The sequence below is a fragment of the Adiantum capillus-veneris genome, chromosome 27 (genome assembly GCF_014529385.1).
Source record: "Adiantum capillus-veneris isolate H3 chromosome 27, ASM1452938v2, whole genome shotgun sequence".
NCBI classification, from domain to species: domain Eukaryota; kingdom Viridiplantae; phylum Streptophyta; class Polypodiopsida; order Polypodiales; family Pteridaceae; genus Adiantum; species Adiantum capillus-veneris.
Genome location: NC_140957.1, coordinates 112,742,614 through 112,766,206, shown reverse-complemented (window position 1 = coordinate 112,766,206; position 23,593 = coordinate 112,742,614). Strand labels below are relative to the sequence as shown.

The window sequence follows — 23,593 nt, the reverse complement described above, 5'->3', positions numbered from 1 at the left end:
GTGCTTACAAGACCAGACTACCAATCCATACAATGGATTGTTTGTATGGATTGGTCATCTATAATGATGGCTCTAAAACCAATGTGGCTCAAGAGATACACACAAAGAGAGACATATGACCACAATTGTATAGCGATTATACACAAATGCCAGGTGGTAGGTAGCCTTATGAGGTAGTTTTTGTTTATGTTATTGAACATGCCAATAACAGATCCTTTCTCTGTAGTATATACGCTCGCATTTACTGCCTACATAAGGTCTTAGTAAAGTGTTGAGCTCTGGGGAGCAATCATGGACCATTGGATAAAGCTTGTTGAATAGTGCCACATGGCAAAGCTAATGATGGCACGCTTCTTATCTTCCTAAGAGGTCGGCATCATTTTATGTAGGCCAATGTGTCTAGGTAAGAGGCACCTGTTTCTAATAATGTTTATCGTTGCATTAAGATTCTCAACTCTTGGAATTTTATTTTCATGTAGGGTAAAGGGGCCATATTAAGGACCCCTAAGGAAGCGATGGGCATGATTTGCCTATGTTGCACGATTTCGAGCAAGGAGAGGTGCAATGAATAGCAATACTCAAGGGAGGATCATGTTTGAACATTGTAGGAAAAACTCCAAGAGAGTCGCCAAAGCAAGATTAAATGTGTGTGCGAGTGTGAGTGTGAGAGGGAGAGCTGCGTATATAGAACAAGTATTAAGACCAGACCATTAGATAAAAAAATTAGATACAATGATATACATCTCATCTTTCAAAAAAATCCTAAAGCTCAGGAGTCAGGATTCCTCAAGTTTTACTAAAGCAAGAGCTTTCTGTAGGAGCAATCATTGCTTACAGGTCAATTGGCTTCAATGCAAGCACTCATAATAGATTGCAGCGCCACCTTTCCATCAGACCCTGCACCTTACAAAACAAGGTGAAGGCTCACGTTGGCAGTCTAACCTTTCCTAGCACAACATACAAAGAAAGCTGAATCCAAGTATGTACATTCTTTTCCGAGCATTGGTTCAAAGTTTACAAAAAGGCTTTGGTATTGCCTTATAGGTTACAAAAATTTCAAGCGAGCTATTTTGCTTGGCTGAGGATTTGAACCTCTTTTCAGATGCCGATGTACAAAGCATGGAGCTGAGGTTGACATTGAGATGAGCTCAATCACTAGAACACTTGCAAGGACTCCATTAAATTGCAAGGTCCTCAGTAAAGGGGTGTCTTGTCGCAAGCTATGAGTCCTCTCTATTTGGACATCCTTCAAAGCTTGGGCCACTAAGAAGCCCATTGCACTACTATCCACCCAGAAGCCAGCACATTAAGTCTAATTCAGGCTTGCCATATCATCTCCTCTTACTCACAGACCCTTGTAGCTCATGCCATATGCATAGTAGTAAGTCTTGAGCATCCTCCTCATCAGTGAAGCTGCAGCTCGACTCATCCTGCCCTGAGGCACCTAGTATTGTTCTGAGCCACTGATCGTGTACATGTGAAAAAAGCACACGATGCGCATTCTTTTGAAACGTTGTCGACAGTCTTGAGTGAAGTATGCTGCGAGCTTGCTCTGCTCTTTCAATCACTGTCGACGGCAACCCAGCTAGTGATGCAACATGAAGACCATAGCTATCTGGAGAGGCACCTGGTGATAACTTGTATAGATATACTAGACTCCTCTCCTTCGTATTAATCTCCATACCAGAGACAGCACATTTGGTGAAATCTTTGGCACTTGTGTCCTCAAAACCACATGCCATATGTTGAAGACTCACTCTCGGGTGCGCTGCAAACTCCTTAGTAAGAGGATGATAATGTGTCGCAAATAGCAAGCGGCAGTCAACCGAGTCAACCAGATGACGAAACACCTGCACAAGGCCAACTATTAAGCAATGAATAAGAATGGCAGCAGAATAGCCACATTAGCACCGTTGTATGAAGAGTCACTCACCGAGTAAGCAATCGCATAGCCATCAAATGTCGATGTCCCTCGCCCCAGCTCATCCAGAATAACCAGAGAGTCTGGAGTAGCATGCCTTAGTACAGAAGAAGCCTCCATACATTCCACCATAAAAGTGCCTACAACCGGACAGATCAAGAATCATTGAGAAAATAACCTTGTCATAGCAATCCTAAAGGCTTGAATGTTTGCTTACTTTCTCCTGACATGATTCGGTCACTAGCACCAAGACGAGTGAATATTGTATCCACAGGAGATAGAAGACAAGACTCTGCAGGCACATAACAGCCCATCTGTGTATTCGCAAGTGATGTTATACTTGGGAGTAAAAGCAAAAACTAAAGCTGGAAGCTGAGACGTTGAGCTAGCTAATAAAATACAAATTTTAAGGACTAAGAGTTGCCCTATAATAGTACCTGCGCCAAGATAACCGTTAAGCAAGTTGCACGAAGCAGAGTCGATTTGCCTCCCATGTTCGGTCCAGTAAGAAGCATTGCTCTATGAGAAGCAGGATCACTGCCAAGCTCAACATTATTTCGAACAAATACCCCACTACACTGAGCCCCCAATGCAAAAGGATGCCAAAGTTGTTCGATCTTCAAAATTCCACCTCCCTTGCTAGAGCTAGAAATGAACATGGGCCGACAGGTGGGGCCATTTGCTCCATTTACACTCACGGTAAATGAGAGAAGTACATCCAACTGGGCTAAATTGCAAGTGACCACTCGCCAGCATTCATAATGCTGATTGAACTCCAGTAAAAGGTCATTTAGGAGTTTAGTATCTTTGTCATCCAAACTAAAACCCTGTTACATACGACAATTTGTTCGTTTTAACCTCAAACAAAATGGCTAAATTTATGAATCTCTTTTTAGACAAGCCTACTGTTTATGCAAGAGGTTTACATGGAGTGCTTAAGATTTGTAGATTAAAATTTAAAAAACAAACTCGTGCCTGTTTTTGCGACTGCTTCAAAAAGGAAAACTTTTCCTCTAGCTGTGCAGCCATTAAGTCAAGTAGCCCGTGTGCTTCTGTCAGCACTTCAGTGTTTGAAACAGCCAGTAACAATTGACTGCCTATTGCACCTTCATGAATATGCCGGTTCATGGATTTTATCAGAGCAATCCCAATCCGGAGCCCTTTCACCGCAGCACCGAATGCCTGAGCCTAAAGCAAAAGAAATGGGATGAAAACTTGTACGTACGTTTGCAGAAAATTTCAGGTTTGGTAGATGTGGTGATTAAGCATCAACCCTAAAGAGCAAGCAACATGCTCAGAGTAGTTCATCGCAGAGAAAAAAAAATGGGCAACTGCAGTAACTAATAATGTTCATTGGGGAGTAAAATCTGAACCTATGAATCCCGAAATAAAGAACCATATTTAAGATTTGGGGCAAATAGCCCACACAGACACATGGGCAAATTCTTCTATGAGCTGGCGAAGCGAACGAAAGTTTACAAACAAGACCCAAAAACAGAATAATTCACTCAAAAAGAGTTCCTGATAAGAAAATAAAGTCTATCTCATTCACAATACAGAAAAAATGCCTACTAGAAAATGGACACGACCAACAAGAGAATAAACCTTCAAAAGGGCGGGAAGGCCAAAACGTACATACTGTAATGAGGGGTAAAGACACTTGCTCAAAATACAATCAAAATATACAAATACTCATAACAGGAACTAAATATACGAGGACTAAAGAGTCTAAAGCCAAATGATCATTAATTTGTCGGAAAATATGCCGACTTCTAAATTAACAAAAGTTTCCATCCTTAATCATCAGTCCCAATCCCCTTAGAGATTTCTGGAAGTTTGAGAATGGAGGTTACAAACATTCGTGCAGTGATGTTAAAGGCAAAGTCACAGAGAAAAGCAGAGAGAAAGGCTTCACAATGATAAGAACTATGAGGACAAAGCAGAGAAAAAGCTTCACAATGATCAGAACAAGAAAAATAAAGCAGAGAAAAGCTTCACAAAGCTAAGAACAAGGAAGATTTCTGGCACAGTTTCAAATCATCATTTTCATAAACCGAAACCGTGCTGTCAGAATTTAAACTAAAAGCCTCCACAAAAGTTGCATCATGCAGAAATACATACAAAAACAATTTAATATCCCTGAAAGTACCAAATTGTACTACTTTTTCAGACTAGCCTCCAGATCATGAAACATTGAACAAACCCAAGCAGATGACCAAGTACCTTTCGTTTCTTCTCTCGATTTGAAAGTAGAGGTATAGTGGCTTCAAAGGATGAAGCCGAGAACCTGTGTATTTGAGAAACCAGTCGCTCAAGGTCTGGCAATTTCCTCAACCCAGCCCGTAGCTCACCGACAAGGTCTGGATAATTCCTGAAATCCTCCAGAGCATCTAGCCTGTCATCAATTTCACCTAGTCTTTGCAGAGGATGGCAAATCCACCTCCGTAACAACCGTTTGCCAAATGGTGTAGAACAATTATTTAGAAATGAGAAAAGTGTCCCTGTCAAATGTCATAGAATAGCAAAATCATGTTCCCAAATTGTGATAAGAGTTATGAAATAAATGTTATTTTTTAACAGTTTTTTAAGGAAAGCAAACCTGTCTCGCCTCCATCAGCATTGTTGTTAAATATTTCTAGATTTGAGAGAGTTTGACCATCCAAGCATAATGATCCCTTGTAGACATCGTAAGAAGCTAAATGACTACTCTCCAGCAAAGAAGTGTCCAACTGTCCAAACGCAAATTAAACCGAATTATGAATACTTCTAAAATTCCATAGACATGCAACTATTGAAACTTTCAAAAAGTTGTCTGAGACACAAATATGATCAGGCTGCTTTAATGGAACCGGCTAGCATCTGGATTAAGCGTACACAGAGGAAGAACGACACTGAAGGTTGTTAGAAACTCTTGCTCATTCAACACATTCTGCCCGCTTCTTCAATGGTCAATAAAACGGGGTGAATGATAAGATACTTCCCTTGCCGCAAGAAGGCAAGCCTTCAACCTTCCGAAACAAGCTCATTGCATCTAAAATCAGAACGCGGAAAGGGGAATGGAAATGGGTATGAATTGTCATTCCCTATTACAAATACTTGAGTCTAAAACACGGAATGGGGATTCGGAGCAAGAAGTTGGAATAATGGGAACGGGGAACAAAAGCCTGAAAATGGTCATTCTTTGTAACTATGCTATGGGCTCTTCTATAGAGCATGAGTGCAGACAGCTTTGCCTCTGAGAGCATAATTTTTTGTGACAATTTTCTCACAGCCAGTCCAAACAAAAGATGCACACTCTCCTTATCACCTATCCCTGGGAGATACACGATGGACTCAACAAATACAGAGAAATACCAAACTTTAACACCATTGCCATTTGTAAAATGAGACACAAACAACCACAAAGACCACACTTGTTACGAGACTAGGCACCCTCCTGTTGCATGTGGTTAACTGCAATTGGGATAGCTGACTTAATGGTTAATTATGTGTTGTCTATTTAAATTTTACTAACAATGAGTGCATGATGATTTGTAGATTGGAACTCTGAGAGTCAACGAGGAGGCGCCGGCAAATAATAATTCTCTCAGTCGTTTTATCCTAGCACAATATTTTAAAAATAAGCCACTATGGCTCCTTTGTAAATAGGACAGTGAGAACCCACCCTAAGAGGATCATGCAATAAGTAGTGTGTACCACTTATAACTAAAGTGGAACTAAAGTGTAAAAGAGGAACCTCCAATTTTGGCACCAATAATAAATCAAAATATCAAATACCAACTCCACAAGAGAGGTGCCGTGGAGTTTGGGGCTATGATTTTAAGCCTTTCTTGTGTAGATGCTCTCAATTTTCCAACTCCCCTCTCTTTAACTATTATGTGTTTGTTGTGTACTACTTAATTAAGTCTACATCTTCTTTTCCATGTTCTTACCACCCTCTTACAGCTTGTCTCTGTCAATTATATGCTTTTAGTGTGTGTGTGTGTGTGTGTGTGTGTGTGTGTGTCATAGTCTGGGTGTGTGTGTATGCGCTTGGAAATTAGGGACAGAGGTTGACAAGTCGATGGTGATGTATGTGAGCAAGTGTTGAAGTGTTCTAAGCAACCGGTCTCCCCCTTTCACCCAACAGTGGTATCAGAGCCTCAAGTTCGAGGAAATCAGCAATCAAATTTTAAATCCGAAGAGAAATTTTTCAATTGGCAATATCAAATCTGCAAATTGAAGCTAATCGGCGATCAATCGACAAATTAATTTGATTATCGACATCGAGATTCGGTATGCTCAATTTAAATTTTTAATTGATGGCTAATTCCTATCGATTGTGAAGGCGAAAGAGAGCAAGAGTCGAAGAAAGCAGAGGAACTTGAAGATTCGGAAGAGCCTTGGGTTCAAAAGAATTGGCAATCAAAATCGATTTTAAAGAGAAACTTATGAATCAACAACATCAATTTCATAAACTAAGACAAATTTGCGAGGGTTTTCAAGGAAGGATTTGAGAAGACTTTGAATTTTGAGGAGTTTGAATCAAATCGGTGATTCGGGCTTGACATTGGGAAGGCTTAGAAGGAGTTTGAGAGGAAGTCGAAACAAGAAACTCGACATCGGGAGGCGTAAAGTAAGAGAAGAAATAAGGAGAGACAAATTCCGTGGGAACGGCATCTTACACACACATCCTTGCTTGAAGTGTCCATCACCAAACTGTGCAGGAAAGGTGTCAAAGGGAGCGCCCCATACTTGCCTTCAAGATCTTGTCCTGCCTCGAAGCCTAAAACCGCCTGCAGAAGCCGCCATCTCCCTTCTCTCTCTCTCTCGCGCTGTCGGCATCCTCCATTGCACGCTGCAAGACTTATTTTTGGTCTTCAAAAATCCACATGCAACTTACACTTGAGTTAAAAGTGCTAGTTAATTGTCCCGCCACCCATTATCCAATGGTTTAAAAAAAAACCCCATTAGAGCCAATTCACCCCTTTTCTCTCCTTAAAGCTCCTTAGCCTCAACCGTTCGGCCGCCGAACGTCAAAAGAAACGAGAAGAAAAAAAAAAGGATCACTATCAAAAAAAAAAATTGTTCTTCGATTGGCCTAATACCAACAACTCCTTGCCGCCCAATCTCCCAAAATTTGGTGGTTTCACCCTAAACCACAACCAACGTCACCAAATTTTTCTTTAAAAACCTCAGTCGCAAAACCTTAAGGATTTATATCAAAAGCTTGAAGCTGATTAATCGGAAACCATCAAAGGTAACAAAAATTGCCAATTGTATTGCCCTTGTTTTTAGGATACGGGAGATTGGACGCTGCGAACTCGATCGACTCACAGAACAACCGTCTGACCGCTCACTTTTTCGGTAATTTCCTCGCACATCGCCATTCTGGATTGGATACCGATACAATATTTAAGCTAAGTACATTTTATTTCTGCCATTTCTTTTACTCTCTCTCACTTATTTTGCATACTGCATCTGTAAAAATCTCCATATAGCCATTTTAAAAATTAAAAACACACACAAAAAGAGGGAAAAAAAAAGAGTACGCAATCATGGCATACCTTCCTCAAGCACCCACAATTGTTGAGCAGCTTGCCAATCCGCAACAATCTCTCACGTATGAACACATGCAAAGACAAGAGCTTGATGTAAGGTGCAGCGGAATGAATGTTTGAACTTTGCTCAAGATGAGTGCTCCGAACTGTGCTCAAGGTTCCTTTTGTTCTTATGGAAGGGAGAGCCTTCCGTTCTTAATGAGAGAGTGCAATGGACACAAACAAAGTGAATGGACACTGTGCGTGAAAGTGCATGAGACTGAGATATAGAGAAGAGAATGCGACAATAGAGACATTGTAAAGCCGTCCTCCGAAGGCCCCACTCTCTATGGCGAGAGCGGTCTACTTATGATTGCACAAATCTCTACAATGCTTGGACTTGCCGACGATGAGGACGACGAGACGACGGGCTGAAATCTGAAAACGCTAAGGGCTGAAATCTGCAAATCTTTATCTGCTGAATTCTGACTCTATGTCGATGACGACGGTACGACGACGATGCGCTGAAAACGCAGATGCTGAAATCTGTGTTTTCCGGGCTGAAACTGTAAACCTTGCGGAAACTGACCGTGCGGCGAGAAACTGCTGCGAGAAGGTGAGATCTGCGAGGTTCGACACTTGATTTGCGATGTCTAAGGGCTGAAAACTGAAAACGCTGATGGTTCTTGAGTTTCCGTCGCGGAGAATCTGCAAAACGCTAGGATGTGATGCAGATGCAAAAACGCTAGGGCTGAAAATATGGAATCTGTCGCCGGTTGTTCTGCAAATGCAAAACGCTAGGCTGGTCTGATGTTCTTGTCGCCAAAATCTGCAAGTGCAAATCGTTGGCCGATCTGGTGTTGAAAACGCTAGGTACTGGATCTGCTCCAAAAACGCTAGGTCTCTTGGGGGCATCTGCTGAGAAGGTGTCTGTTGAGCGTGTGCTCCTGCTGCCTCTTCTGCCAATTAGTGCTAGTCTAGATTTGCTTATATACAAACTTACTCAATTTGCCCTACCTACTTTCCAACAAAAGTCACTTAAAAATAATAAGTGAAAAATGCCAAAAATAGGTGAAATAGGCTAAATGCGTTGGAAAATTCCCCTGAAGGATTCTGATGGGAATACTTATGATCATGCTGTGTACAACCAGAGGATAAGCATCTACACTAAGTGTCTAGACATGCACGATCTGCGAATAGACCCACAAAAGTGCCAGATCACTTTTAAATCTAGACTGACTGGACTGACTGAACCCTTGTCGTGTTGTAGCTTGTCCACGGACACATAGGGTTGGATGTGTCACGTGACATCCCCTCCTTTTCAAAGTGAGATACTGGTACCGAACTGTATGGCGTCGAGAGAGATCGCCAACAATATCCGAAATCCTGGAAGGGACTCTTCGCCGGCCCACTCTGATGTGTGGGTCGTGCGGTACTTGAACTTCATAAAAGTCTGCAACGCTTGCTTCTTTGGGCCGCGCCGAAAGCGACACAAAGTCTTCTGTGGCTCCTTTAATGCTTCAACTTCGTCGAGGTCATGCTTCTTTCTTCTTCAAGAATCTCCATGGCTGAAAATTCCTAAAACCACTTCCAACACAAAACCATGAACGTATCTATTCCATGTAAAGTGACTGGAAAAAATATTGTCTTCCTCAAAGACTGTGCATGCAATGTAGATGAACCAATAGACGGAGTGCCAAACCGTTCACCACACACACGCAAACAATGAGATCGAATCTTTTTCTTATGATCTAGAGCAATCAATTGTGACAATTCACAACGGAAATGCCAATGCTTGGTGCTCATACTTTCATGTACTCTAACTACAACTGTGTCATGCCAAGGAAGAGACATGGAATGTGACTTCCGTGAATGCATACTTTTCAGCTTTTCATGAAAAATCCGCATACATTTGTGCTCATTCATGAGTGAAACGTGCTCAACGTACAATATGTCATGCCTAGGAAAAGGGATCACATAAAAAGGTTGACTAAAATACAAGAAACGATCACGAATGAAACACTTGTACAATGCGTGCTGACTAATCATACGAACACATAGTACTTCCTGTGAGGTTTCTTTGGACCTAGACTCGAGAGCCAAGATTAGTTCTTCGTGTTTGATCGAATCTTCCTGTGGGGGTTCTGGGAACCTCGACTCGAGAGCCAAGGTCAGTTCTTCGTGATTGAGCGAATCTGCAATGAGGTTAGCTTCACTAGAGAAAGTATCTACTAACACATCATCCTTGTGAACAATCACATCATCTTCATACAAATCATCATGCTCGTGAGAAATCACATCTTGATCATCATGCAAATCATCATGCTTGGCATTGACATTCTAATCATCATGCTTCTCATTATCATTCAAATCATCATGCTTATCATCATGCAAATCATTCAAATCATCATGCAAATCCTGTGTCATGCTTTGGAGAAGATGAGACCGAGAGTCTCCTTTTTCTGAATCTGTTCAATCTTCGCCTGCACATTAGAAATGAGAGAGGAAAAATGAACAACGTTCTTGCGATCCATTTCTGTTTTTCTTTCTGCGTCCTTGCGATCAAATTCTTTGGCCTCCAAGCATAATTGCTCACGCTCACGCTCCATGGCTGCCATTCTTGCTTCGTGCCACGTTGTCATCATGTCCATCATCGTCTTGACCATTGCCTCCATAGGATTTGGTACACTTTGTGGCGTAGATGGTGCAGGGGGAGAGTCGGAAAAACCTCTTGGTGGGGAAAATCCATTCCACTTCGAGTGATGACCATCCACTGAAGTCTTGGGTTCTTGTGGGTTCTTGTTGTCTTGGGTTCCAAAGTTCACGAGGAACTTGGGTTCTTGCAAGTCTTGGTTCTTGGGTTCTTGGGTTCTTGAGGGTCTTGAGGTTCTTGGGTTCTTCTTTCGCTTGTAATCTGTGTTAAAGAAGGATCTTCTCTTCACCCAAGTTCTACTCTTTTCCGCGGGCACACCCCTTGGCGGCCTTGCACTCACACCAAGGTTGTTTTTTCCCACCTCACGTCGATTGGCCGGCCGCTAAGTGCACGGTCCGCTCTCAATGAGTGAAAAGAGGCACAAGGGGAGACTGGACAAGCCCTTCTTTCCTTGGATTCTTGTCACTCTTCAAAAACACAATTAGGAATCGACACGCCCAAGTGAACTTGGGTTCGTGCGACCTCAACAAGCAAAAAAAATTTCTTGTGGTTCTTTCCTTGAGTGATACAGAACACTGCCAAAGCTCTGATACCAATGTAGGTTGCAGCGGAATGAATGTTTGAACTTTGCTCAAGATGAGTGCTCCGAACTGTGCTCAAGGTTCCTTTTGTTCTTATGGAAGGGAGAGCCTTCCGTTCTTAATGAGAGAGTGCAATGGACACAAACAAAGTGAATGGACACTGTGCGTGAAAGTGCATGAGACTGAGATATAGAGAAGAGAATGCGACACTAGAGACGTTGTAAAACCGTCCTCCGAAGGCCCCACTCTCTATGGCGAGAGCGGTCTACTTATGATTGCACAAATCTCTACAATGCTTGGACTTGCCGACGATGAGGCCGACGAGACGACGGGCTAAAATTTGAAAACGCTAAGGGCTGAAATCTGCAAATCTTTATCTGCTGAATTATGACTCTATGTCGATGACGACGGTACGACGACGACGCGCTGAAAACACAGATGCTGAAATCCGCATTTTCCGGGCTGAAACTGTAAACCTTGCGGAAACTGACCGTGCGGCGAGGAACTGCTGCGAGAAGGTGAGATCTGCGAGGTTCGGGACTCAATCTGCAATGTCTAAGGGCTGAAAACTAAAAACGCTGATGATTCTTGAGTTTCCGTCGAGGAGAATCTGCAAAACGCTAGGGTGTGATCCAGATGCAAAAACGCTAGGGCTGAAAATCTGGAATCTGTCGCCGGTTGTTCTCCAAATGCAAAACGCTAGGCTGGTTTGATGTTCTGTTGTCGTCGAAATCTGCAAGTGCAAATCGTTGGCTGATCTGGTGTTAAAAACGCTAGGTACTGGATCTGCTCCAAAAACACTAGGTCTCTTGGGGGGGTCTGCTGAGAAGGTGCATGTTGAGCGTGTGCTCCTACTGCCTCTTCTGCCAATTAGTGCTAGTCTAGGTTTGCTTATATACAAACTTACTCAATTTGCCCTACCTACTTTCCAACAAAAGTCACTTAAAAATAATAAGTGAAAAATGTCAAAAATAGGTAAAATAGGCTAAATGCACTGGAAAATTCCCCCGAAGGATTTTGATGGATTTTGATGGGGATGCTTATGATCATGCTGTGTGCAACCAGAGGATAAGCATCTACACTAAGTGTCTGGACATGCACGGTCTGCGAATAGACTCACAAAAGTGCCAGATCACTTCTAAATCTAGACTGACTGGAGTGACTGAACCCTTGTCGTGCTATAGCTTGTCCACGTACACATAGGGTTGGATGTGTCACGTGACACTTGAAGATAAATTATTGCATTATGCACGCATCGAATCTGCACCAGCATACAAGCAAAACAAAATTAACAGAAAAGCCTTCACTTTCAAGGATTTTGAAGGCACTAAAGATACTAGCACGATTCTAGTATAGATTAGTCAATTAGATGACTATTTTCATGATGAAGACTTTTCCGAACGTGAAATGGTAAAAATGTGCATCAAATCATCTCACCAATAGCGCTGCATTGTGGTGCAACGTCACCAAACAGCACGGAAAAAGACCACGTATCTAGCATGCATTCAAAAAGCTGTTTTTACCTCAAACTTTGTCACACAGTATAAAGCTAAAGCACGACACCAGTGGGATTTAATTCGACAAGGTCAAATTGAAGATGTCCAAGGCTATACTGATAGTTTTTGGAACTGTTTAATTCAATTGCAAGCTATTGAACATGTCAATTGCAAGAAATTAAAGCGTAAATATATATTTGGCTTAGCACTACAAATTGGTGTTGAGATAGGTATGTTTGAACCGGATTCACTGTCAAAGGCTATTATTTTGACCCTTAATGCGGAAAAGAAGAAAGGTGGACAACCCTCTCACACCGAACAAACTGCTAACACTAACCGTAACAAGAGAGCTTCTTTCTCTCCTAACTTTGACGGGAACAAACATCAAAGCCGTACCTTTTTCAAGAGACGCAGATTTGACAACTCTACTACAGCTTCTCAACCTTAAAGTAACAACAACAACACGCAGCAACAAGAGAACCAAAATTCTTTCAACCAACGTCTTGCTCAAAACTCTAATGGTAATAAAAAGGTAAAGTATTTCAAATGTTTTCAATATAGTCACTATGCAGATAAGTTCCCAAAAAGTCTTGCTAAGAGCAATGGCCAATCCAATGGAATCACCCGAAATCCAAGCCAAAAACCCTTCAATAACCACCGCCCCAACGGAGCTACTGTTAACCTCATCGAAGATGCTAATCCCGACGACAATGAAGTAAAAGCTAATTACGATGAGGGATATGATCCCGAGTATGATCACGATGACAACCCATATTCAGGTACTCTTATATCTCCTCACACTTTGTTTAAAGTGCAAAGCACAGACAAAGGTGAAAGTGTCACCATTCTTTTAGATGATGACAATAGCCATGATTTAATTTCTACAAGATTGGCACAACATGTCACAAATGCAGGCACCACGTGCCAATAGAAAAGAACAGACTGAACAGACTTTTAGCACTTCAATAACAACTGAACTGAAAGAGAGAGACGACACGCGACACGGAGTGGCGAAATTCCACCCCAGAGAGTATTGGCCCCAAACCTTGGCGCCCCTTTCGGTATTTCTTTATATTACTGCTGATTAGCAAAGTACAACAGTCGGGGAGCACCTCCTCTGCAATCTGCGCGCTGAAGAGTGCCAGAGAGGGCTCCCAAGGCTCATATTTAAAGGCCCAAAGCCTAAAAGCATCAAATATGAAAAGCTGACCCCAAAAAATCACTTTTCTAAAATTTCGGGATTTCCCTAAAAATCCGCCGCGAATTCCGAGACATCCGTACAGGTGCCACATCATCATATTTTGATGTGCAAAGTCTTTTGAGTGTGTTCTGCTTTATTTTTAATGCCTTTATGCCACTTGGGACCCCATCGGACGGGATCCCCATAAGTTGGTAGGACTTCTTCTTCTGTTGCTTGTTCTTCTTAGGGTTTCTAGAATTAGGGTTTGCAGGTATTAGGGTTAGGGTTTCCAGAATTAGGGTTCAGCAGTTAGGGTTTCTGGCAAAAATTAGGGTTTGCAAGTTTTAGGGTTAGGGTTTCCAGAATTAGGGTTTCAGCAATTGGGGTTACCACGTCCTCACTCTGTGACACTTCTTCTACTATTTCTTAAGGTTTAGGCCCCTCGGCCGGCATCTGTAAGTTGGCTCCATTCTTTAGGCTTTGACACGTCAGCAATTTGTTACATCTCCCCTTCTTGAAAGAGAGTAATCGTCCGCGATTACAGCATATCTGCAAAACAACTCAAGTTAGCTCAAAAATTTCCGAGGGACATTCCGAGGGACGATCAATTTGCTCTTTTTATTAAGGAGTTAGCTTCTCCTTTCTGCTCTTTTGATCAAGGAGTTAGCTGCTCCTATCGGCTGTTTTGATCAAGGAGTTAGCTTTTCCTTTCGTCCAGATCGGAACTCTTGATATTCCGGCGTAGTAAAATTAGCCATCACACCCAGACCGTACTGATCTTCCTCGGGTGTCTTGATGCACTAAAATTACATACCCAGGCAATCTCATCCAATTAGGAATATTCAGTGGTTGGCACATCACAATGCAACACAAATGCTCACATATGCATGTTACAAGACATAGAAACATAAAGCCGCCGATGAACACTCCTCCCGCATAACCTAACAAGGTCCGGGCCAGGAGATATTCAACGACTCCCTCATCACTCCTCCCACATAACCTAAAAAGGTCCGGGCCGGGAGATATGGAGGCCTTTTACAACCAAACGCCCCCTAGACCGCAGCTTGCGTCGTTTGGAGGTGCTGAGAGTAACCACTGCTCAGACTTCTTAATACTCCTCCCGCATAACCATCCAGGTCCGGGCCGGGAGTCACAACAACAATTATTTTACAAGCATACAACCAAACGCTCCCCAGGCATCGGCCTGCGTCGTTCAGAGGTTTTCAAACATAGAACGAAACGCTCCCCAGGCATCGGCCTGCGTCGTTCCGAGGTTCAAACAATACCAAAACAGTATTTCTCACTTCTCCACCCAGGAGTAAAATCACCAATCATTGAAACCAGTATCAAACCAGAGTCAAACAATTCAAATCGGCACCAAAACAAGTTCAAAACAGATACTATCCATTTCAAACAAATTCCAAACAGGATCACCAAACAAGCTCAAACAGAACTCAAACTTAAAAAGCAATCTCGACATCAATCGAGCTCGAAAAGTCGACTGACTTTCCATCCTGAAACCTGCACCAAAAATTAGGGTTAGGTTCATTCCATAAGGTCATAGCCGAGCACAACATGGTCCATCAGCTCTTGGACAAACAGTGTTTCTTTGGCGGCGATAGTAGTCCCAAGATAGCAATCGCACTCGGTCTCCAAGTTCATCTGCTCGTAAAGAGACATCTACTGGGAGATGTCGAGAAACTTCAAGTTATAATCTGCTAGGGTTTCCATGGCAAGCATTTCAGGATACCCCACTCTGCCAAAAGTTGCACTCCGAAGGAAGATGTCAGAAACCATATAACTTCGGGCAAAAAATTTCTTGAAAGCTTGCCAAGTACTTGGAGTATGCTGCTTGGTAGCTGTAGACGTCAACATCTGCATGGCACTGCTTCTGAGAAAAACAGTGACTTGAAACAAATCTGGATCCTTCTCTTGCATGGCTTATGCCATGTAAGACATGAGCGGTGAAGACGGGAGCGCGCCCGATGCGCGATGAAGTAAGGGTGGGAGTGGCTGATACCTCAAATATAATTCAATTCCAATAGCTCTGTCTGCTCTTTTGTAGGACCGGTATGCTTTCAGAAAAGCACACGCCTAATGCTCTGATACCACTGTCACAAATGCGGGCACCACGTGCCAATAGAAAAGAACAGACTGAACAGACTTTTAGCACTTCAATAACAACTGAACTGAAAGAGAGAGACGACACGCGACACGGAGTGGCGAAATTCCACCCCAAAGAGTATTGGCCCCAAACCTTGGCGCCCCTTTCGGTATTTCTTTATATTACTGCTGATTCGCAAAGTACAACAGCCGGGGAGCACCTCCTCTGCAATCTGCGCGCTGAAGAGTGCCAGAGAGGGCTCCCAAGGCTCATATTTAAAGGCCCAAAGCCTAAAAGCATCAAATATGAAAAGCTGACCCCAAAAAATCACTTTCCTAAAATTTCGGGATTTCCCTAAAAATCCGCCGCGAATTCCGAGACATCCGTACAGGTGCCACATCATCATATTTTGATGTGCAAAGTCTTTTGAGTGTGTTCTGCTTTATTTTTAATGCCTTGATGCCACTTGGGACCCCATCGGACGGGATCCCCCTAAGTTGGTAGGACTTCTTCTTCTATTGCTTGTTCTTCTTAGGGTTTCTAGAATTAGGGTTTGCAAGTTTTAGGGTTAGGGTTTCCAGAATTAGGGTTCAACAATTAGGGTTTCTGGCAGAAATTAGGGTTTGCAGGTTTTAGGGTTAGGGTTTCCAGAATTAGGGTTTCAGCAATTAGGGTTACCACGTCCTCACTCTGTGACACTTCTCCTACTGCTTCTTAGGGTTTAGGCCCCTCGGCCGGCATCTATAAGTTGACTCCATTCTTTAGGCTTTGACACGTCAGCAATTTGTTACACAACAACTATCTCTCTCTGAAATTTCTTCACCTCAAAGTCAAAACTGTTTTTAATAATCAACGTTTCAATTGTAAAACCCAAGTCACTGTTGAAGTTTGCATTGGTGAATTTACACAAGCACGTACACTTTTGGTAGCACCATTGCATGGTCTTGATATGATCTTGGGAATACCATTTTGTCATGAATTTGATCCGTTGATTAATTATAAAACACGTATAATATCTCACTCAAAATTTAAAAAAATTCTCCATCCAAGCAACACTAGCACATCAAAAATTTCCACTTCTTTCTTACACTCAATCCAAAAGAGCTATTCGAAAACAAGGAAAAACATATGTAGTGTTAGTAAATCAAATTTCCGTTGAAACCGAAACCTCACATAACCCTTCACATGATGATTTTCTCTCACAATTTCAGAATTGTTTCATGCATGTCTACCACCTAGAATACCACCTTTCACGCCCAAAAGACCACAAAATAGATATTATTCCATGTAGTAAATCTCCTTGTAGAGCACCTTATAGAGTAAAATCCAATTGCACACAGAGAGTACAAACTCAAATCAATGACTTGCTTGATTGAGGACTTATCAGACCTAGTAGTTCACCATACGAAGCTCCAATACTTCTTGTTAAGAAAAAAAATGAAACTTCTCGTCTGTGTATTGACTACAGGGCTTTAAACAAGATCACCGTCAAGAATAGGTTTCCTATTCCTAAAGATCAAGAATAGGTTTCCTATTCCTAAAGTGGATGATCTATTGGACAAACTAAAAGGGGCAAACATCTTTAACAGTTTAGACCTATCTTTACATTGGCACATTCACAATGCTTTTCACCTTAGTCTTTAAAGATCTTTCCGAGGACCCCTACCTACACATCACATTTATAAGGATCGACCTTCACTTGTAGACCAAGAAGAACAACTCATCCCTGCACAAATAGTTGATCACGAGACCACCACCACACGCATTGGCATGGTTTATAACCGCTATCTTTTGACCTTTAAAGGCCACCCTCAAGAGGATGCCAAATGGATGCCTGAAAAAAATTTCCGCAACTTCCCAGACCTTCTCCACACATTCCATCACTCATGGTCCAATTGATTCTTTTAGTGAGCAACTGAGGACAGTTGCTATCCCTGGTGGAAGGGATGTTACGAGACAGGGCATCCTCTTGTTGCATGTGGTTAGCTGCAATTGGGATAGCTGGCTTAATGATTAATTATGTGTTGTCTATTTGAATTTTACTAACAGTGAGTGCATGATGGTTTGTAGATTGGAACTCTGGAAGTCGACGAGGAGGCGCCAACAAATAATAATTCTCTCAGTCATTTTATCCTAGCACAGTATTTTAGAAATAAGCCACTATGGCTCCTTTGTAAATAAGACAGTGAGAACCAACCCTAAGAGGGTCATGCAATAAGTAGTGTGTACCACTCATAACTAAAGTGGAACTAAAGTGTAAAAGAGCGGCCTCCAATTTTGGCACCAATAATAAATCAAAATATCAAATACCAACTCCACAAGAGAGGTGCCAGTGGAGTTTGGGGTTATGATTTTAAGCCTTTCTTGTGTAGGTGCTCTCAATTTTCCATCTCCTCTCTGTTAAGTTATTATGTGTTTGCTATGTACTACTTAATTAAGTCTACATCTTCTGTTCCATGTTCTTACCACCCTCTTACAGCTTGTCTCTCTCAATTCTATGCTTTTAGTGTGTGTGTCATAGAGTAGGTGTGTGTGTATGTACGCTTGGAAATTGGAAAAAGAGGTTGACAGGTCTATGGTGATGTATGTGAGCAAGTGTTGAAGTGTTCTAAGCAACCGGTCTCCCCCTTTCACCCAACAACACTTGCATCTTGCTCGACATGGAGATCCTAAGCTGAGCAGAGATTAAACCTGCCAATTGCACATTTAGCTTCGTAGAGTTGCTAGGAAAGACAAGAGAGAGCTTTTGAATGACAAAAAGAGCGTCAGGTTAAAGGTTAGTTAGAAGGATGCTTCACTGTTGTGACACTATCAGCATCGATGGTAACAAGTCTTATGGGCCAATTTGGCCTCTAAGAACCGTTTATATATTTTTCTTTTCTTTCTTTTTGTCTCTCAGAAGAAGGAACCAAGTACAGGAGAGAGTGCTTATGTGATATGAGATCTTTGTCATATCTATCATCCATTGCAAGAGACATTATTAGCAAAGATGTCTATCTTTATAGCTTCTACTACAAGTCCCTACTCTTCCTCAAGCATACCTTCTTACAAATTTGCTTTCAAACATAATAAAGGAAACTGCGATTTCTATAACATCCTTGCAAACAAGACTACCAGAACAAAACACTTGTTACAATAACATGAATCATCATACAAGAAATTGTGAAACCATCTGCAAGACAGCTATTCATGAACTTTTTAACTTTTAACAAAACCTACTACCAGTTTCTTTACTACCAGATACACATTGCACAGGATTAGCAGTACCTTCAATCGTACCAAATGTTGTACCAGTGCTCCCAATGCAATGACTGCAGGATTACAGTCATTAACTGCAGAAAGAACCTCTAAACAATTGTTTGTGCTTGATCCATAATTGTCTCTCACTTTCGGATCCTTGCAGAAATAACCATGGGAGTTTATCATACTTAAAGCAGTAGAGGCCTCCATGAATTCCACATGAGGTTGGAGGGGAGTGAGTTCAAGGGGCGCAACTCCTGAAAATGCCAAAAGTAGCAAAATCTTGAGATCTAAAACAATGGTGATTTTGTCAATTTGTGAAGAACAAAGTTTACACTCCAAAGAGCAATCTAACCTTGGGAAGAATGGCGCCTCAACGCTTTCATTGTTTCATTCGATAATCCTGAAAAAAGGACAGCCACAAAACAGCCCGTAGACAGAATTTAATTCGGTTCAAAGCATACCACCTTCAAGGAATAACAACTAGACCACAATAAATGGAGGAAATAACAACCAGAAGGCATAACATGGTAATGGAAATGGGCAAATAAACTGCAGCAACTAAATGACTTTAAATAAAATATAAAACCAGAAAGACAACATTTAAGACTAGAATTCAATTATGGAAGATATCATGCATTGGAAAATCCATCTTTGTCCTATGCTTAGACTTCTGGTCAGCAATATAAAATGTATATACGTATTAGTAAAAGTAAACAAATCCAGGTACAGTAACTATAGTCAAAAGAATATTGCGAACACTTTTTGTAGAAAACCTGCAAACTATATACAAGCTTTGCTATCTCTGCGCATAACTTAAACTTTTGCCACGCTAACATGTCCTTGGTACATAACGCGTACCTCCCAACTCATAGAGCAATTCTCGAGGCACCACCTGAAACAAGAAACTTCAATTAGCTGTCAAGCTTGTGATGCATCTTGTTCGATACATTGCATGCATCCCTGTTCTTTGTTCTATATATTACCTAGCACTTTGAAAACATAAGCGAACAAATACTCCTCAGCAACAACACATAGCAAAGACAGAATCAATCAGCTACCAGAAGAATGCTTGGCTAATTTTACAATGCATTCAAATGGCTATGAATCATGGAGGTTAGGCAAAGCAGTTACTAACTCTGATGCCATTTAGACAAAAGCTTGTAAGAAACTTTCTACAAGATCAAATTGCTGTCCATTTATGCATGTTAATGTGAAGCTTATGGTTCATTTTGACCTGCGCAAGTAATGCTCCCAAGGCTGAGCGAGCATCATCGTCACATAGAGAACCGACATAAAACTGGCCAGCGGCAGCATCAACAAAAGCAAATCCAAATACACACTTCTCTTCAGTGCAACTATTCGAATCAAGATGCAGCTCCTGTGCAGAATTGGAAAGATACGATTATTCCTATCAACAATACCTAGTGAAAAAAAAAACAGAGACTTAGTGCCAATGAGAAAAAGATGTGATATGTCTACCTCTCGTAAAGCTAGAAGATGAACAGCTTCCGGTTTGATGTTTTCATCCATTGCAGTTGACGGAGTCAATACATGTGTGAGCTTCCGCTGTACCATCTACAGAGAAATGAAATTAGTCAACTTGCTCCATAAAAATTACCCCTTAATTTTTGACACTTTTTGGACCAGGTGGAGTACTCAATAGGTTTCAAGAGCTAGGCATAGAAATTATATGCAGTAAAAATATTGTGAAAGAGCACTTACTGCGCCAGGCCCTCTCTTGGCTTTTGCCTGCTCTGCAGTTTCAACCTGCTCCATTCTGCCAACCTTGTAACTAGAACAATAACAATCAAGTCCTCATGGTCAATCATTGCAAATGACCATAACAACCAGTACTAAACTTGCCTTTACATACCCGCGTGCTAAAAGCTTCTCAACCGCCTCTTCTATCCCACTCTCTGAAACTCCAACCTTCAAATTGGAAATACAAGCTCAAAAAAATTCCTCTACTAAGAGGGAATATAAACAAAGTATCCAGCCACAATGCTGGTAAAATAAGTTGGTGCCTCGTGATGCATGGAGTCACTAGATTATTCTTCTAATTCTAAAAGGCAGCATTAGTGATGCCATGTGCATTTTTTCTTCTCCCCATGATAAGTCTTCTAGCTACTTCTGGGATTTAAAGCTTCCTGTCTCTGCTTCAAAGTTCCCTGATATGTGCTAACATGCTCACCTAAGGACTCAGCCAAAAGCTGAGATGCAAATTCTCTGACCCACCCTAAGCACATCAAACTTATCAAATGCAGCATCTGATCAAATACAAAGATCATCAGGGCTCCTCCCAAAGTGGTTAAAAGATATCAGCACACTCAATAGGACGTAGACCCTCGCCCACAAATATCCACTCCAGATATGAAAATTAGACAGGTGTCTTGACAAAAGTATACCAAGAGATGTCAATCTTTCTTGGGAGTTTACAAGCAGTGTGTCATGCTAGGAAAGTGATCATAGGTTCTCTTGCATACAAATGACACTGATTCACCACAATAACTTAGCCACAAGTGTAGGTCAGGACAAGACTAACAGAAGATTCTCTTCAACAGGTTCAGAATATGCATCAGAGCAGTTACCTGTCTGCATCGGCCAACACCACTCACTGTCATTTTCCAGTTGAGTTCCTTGTGCCCTATCTCTGCATCGAGCTCATAAAGCTCATAAAATTTACCCTGTACCCAAATCATAAAGGAGAACCTCATTGAATTTCTTAAGTTTTTTAACAGCTGTCTTTTCAAAAAATCAGTAAGTTTCTAACCACTTTGAAGAAAAGAACAGTGTCCATATACTGGCGTTTCACTGTCCAATACTGTTTTTGTGATGCTGTCATTTTGTTAAGAGCCTCCAATGGTATTTGCAGGGTTCTTTTGTCAAAATATTGTTCACCCATTCTCCTACCCTTGCTGTCTCTCACTTTTGATGGATTCAGCCAGTCAAACTTTGCCTTCGCCTCCTCCCATAAACCCTTCTGTTCTTCACCCTCTCCAAGAGCTTCCATCAGCAATTTGCGCTTAAGAAGACGGGGATCCTCTTGCAAACAGGTATCCTGATCCTCTCTAACTCGCTTGATTCCAGGTATGGAAGAATCAATGGCATGCGGTGTACCAAAACATCGCATCCTGCTCCCATGCACACAGATAGCCCATCATCTAACAGCTTACAATCATACAGGTGTGATGATAAATGCATAGTACAGAACATTTCCAATTGTGTATTCTCTATGAGCCCATTCTCAAGGTAGCAAGATAAAGGATGTAGCATAAGCAGATGTTTACGCTCGGGTTTAACCACATACAGAGAAATATATGAGCCCTGAAGCTTGCATACTTCTATCAAAACGCATGCTGAGCAAAATTGATAGCTTTCTAAAAACTGACAACAGAATTGAGTTCCTGGCAAGGAATCTTTTTCCCTTCAAAAGAAGGAAGTCCTTTCATGCTACTCTAACACAAATCGTCAAGCTTCCACTATAATATTAGTATAGTTGATCGACAGCAATGGCCCAGAAGGACAAAATGCAGCGAATGACTATACAGGAAAAACACCTGATCAAAAAAAAAAATGCTACAGCAGTTTCAATAAGACTTATGCACGTAGTAGTAAGTATGCACTGTTCCAAAGCATAACAAGAACCACGTACCTCTCATCTGCTGCCTGAATCGTTTTTTGAAAGCTTTTAAGAGTATCCGTACACGTAGAAGGAGCATTTGACGAGGAGTAGCCGTTAAGATTATCCATCGTGGGGAACTTCTGGGATAACCTAGTTGCGTCTTCTGGACAACCAGCGGAAGCTTCAGCAGAGAAGAGTCCACAAACGTTTTCTTCCTGTCGGAAAGGCGGGACCTGCTGTGAAGGCCGCAACATCTTGCTAGTCAGAGTCTCGAAGCTCCTCCTGTTTTTTGAGAAGCTCTTTTGGCTGGCGCAACCTTCGCTTCGGTCATTTAAACGCTCCTTCTGTGCAGACGGCTTCGAGGGTTCGGAGCCACCATGGAAAAAGGAAAGCAAAGACTGCTGCCTGCGCTGCATGGTGTAGGAATGCAGCTTCTTAGCAAATGGCGGGAACCATATGAATTGTCTCTGTGTTACAATGTCCTCAATATATTTCAGGTGTTGAGCTAGCATGATCCAAAGGAGAGTTGAGAGGAGCGCCAGCTCGGGCGGGCAGTCTGAACCCGGCATAAGCTCATTCGCTTGAAAAAAAGCATACGTTTTGAGAACTGCTTCCCCCCACCCCCCCTACGGTGAATGTCTCACGCACTTTTCTGCGAGCAATGCCCGCATGAGCGTGCAATTGTTCAATCTAGCCACTCAGGTGCTCACTCTTGTTGTTCTAGATGCAGCACAAACTCTATGTGCAGTGTGAATTCGTGAGAGAGGAAAGGGAGCTCAACTTGCAACAATGCACATGACCAGTCTGAACTTGGCCTAATCTATTCACAATACATGTAGGATGTAGACTTGTATATTTCCACCTAGAAGCACACTTCTTTAAGACCTAAAAAATTCAGGGGAGTAGATCAACTCCAAGGGTTGACGAATGGGGATCACCCTCCTAGACAGACTAGTCCCACTTCACACACCATGCATCGTAGGGCTATATTGAAGGGTTCACTAGGGGACATCATGAAAGATTTGGGGGCGGCCTCTATAACATCCCTAATCTTCACAAAGGAAGAGGTTGAAGAAAAAACCTCACTCCAATAAGTGTGAGACGATGGATTCTCACAACTCTCTCAACTCCTAGCACAATCAACCCATTCCTACCCTCAACTCGCTCCTAGTGGCTTCCTTCTGTACCAATGCTCACATATCCCGATTTATGGTGTAAATTTCCTAGTTGAAAATGAACAATCCTAACTGTAAGTTGATAGAACCTTGGTTTTC

At 41.9% G+C, this 23,593-nt stretch overlaps 1 protein-coding gene across 2 annotated transcripts; it reads right to left on the bottom strand.

The window, feature by feature from the left end:
• Nucleotides 1-685: 685 nt before the first annotated feature.
• Nucleotides 686-22,890, bottom strand: MSH7 (MUTS homolog 7). 2 transcript variants are annotated; one of them, XM_086503782.1, is made up of 17 exons: nt 22,350-22,890; nt 21,468-21,828; nt 21,286-21,381; nt 20,571-20,626; nt 20,420-20,489; nt 20,177-20,272; nt 19,932-20,075; nt 19,556-19,589; nt 19,050-19,097; nt 18,722-18,951; nt 4,521-4,650; nt 4,145-4,422; nt 2,897-3,109; nt 2,359-2,748; nt 2,139-2,235; nt 1,934-2,061; nt 686-1,850 (listed from the first exon to the last, which is right to left on the bottom strand). In XM_086503782.1, exons 1-17 carry the CDS (start codon nt 22,886-22,888, stop codon nt 1,332-1,334), a joined length of 3,429 nt encoding a protein of 1,142 aa, XP_086359908.1. In that variant the 5' UTR covers nt 22,889-22,890; the 3' UTR covers nt 686-1,331. The 2 variants fall into 2 exon arrangements, 1 of the variants encoding a protein (XP_086359908.1); XR_015186871.1 differs by having other exon boundaries at nt 1,713-1,850; nt 2,139-2,213.
• Between the last annotated feature and the right edge of the window lie 703 nt (nt 22,891-23,593).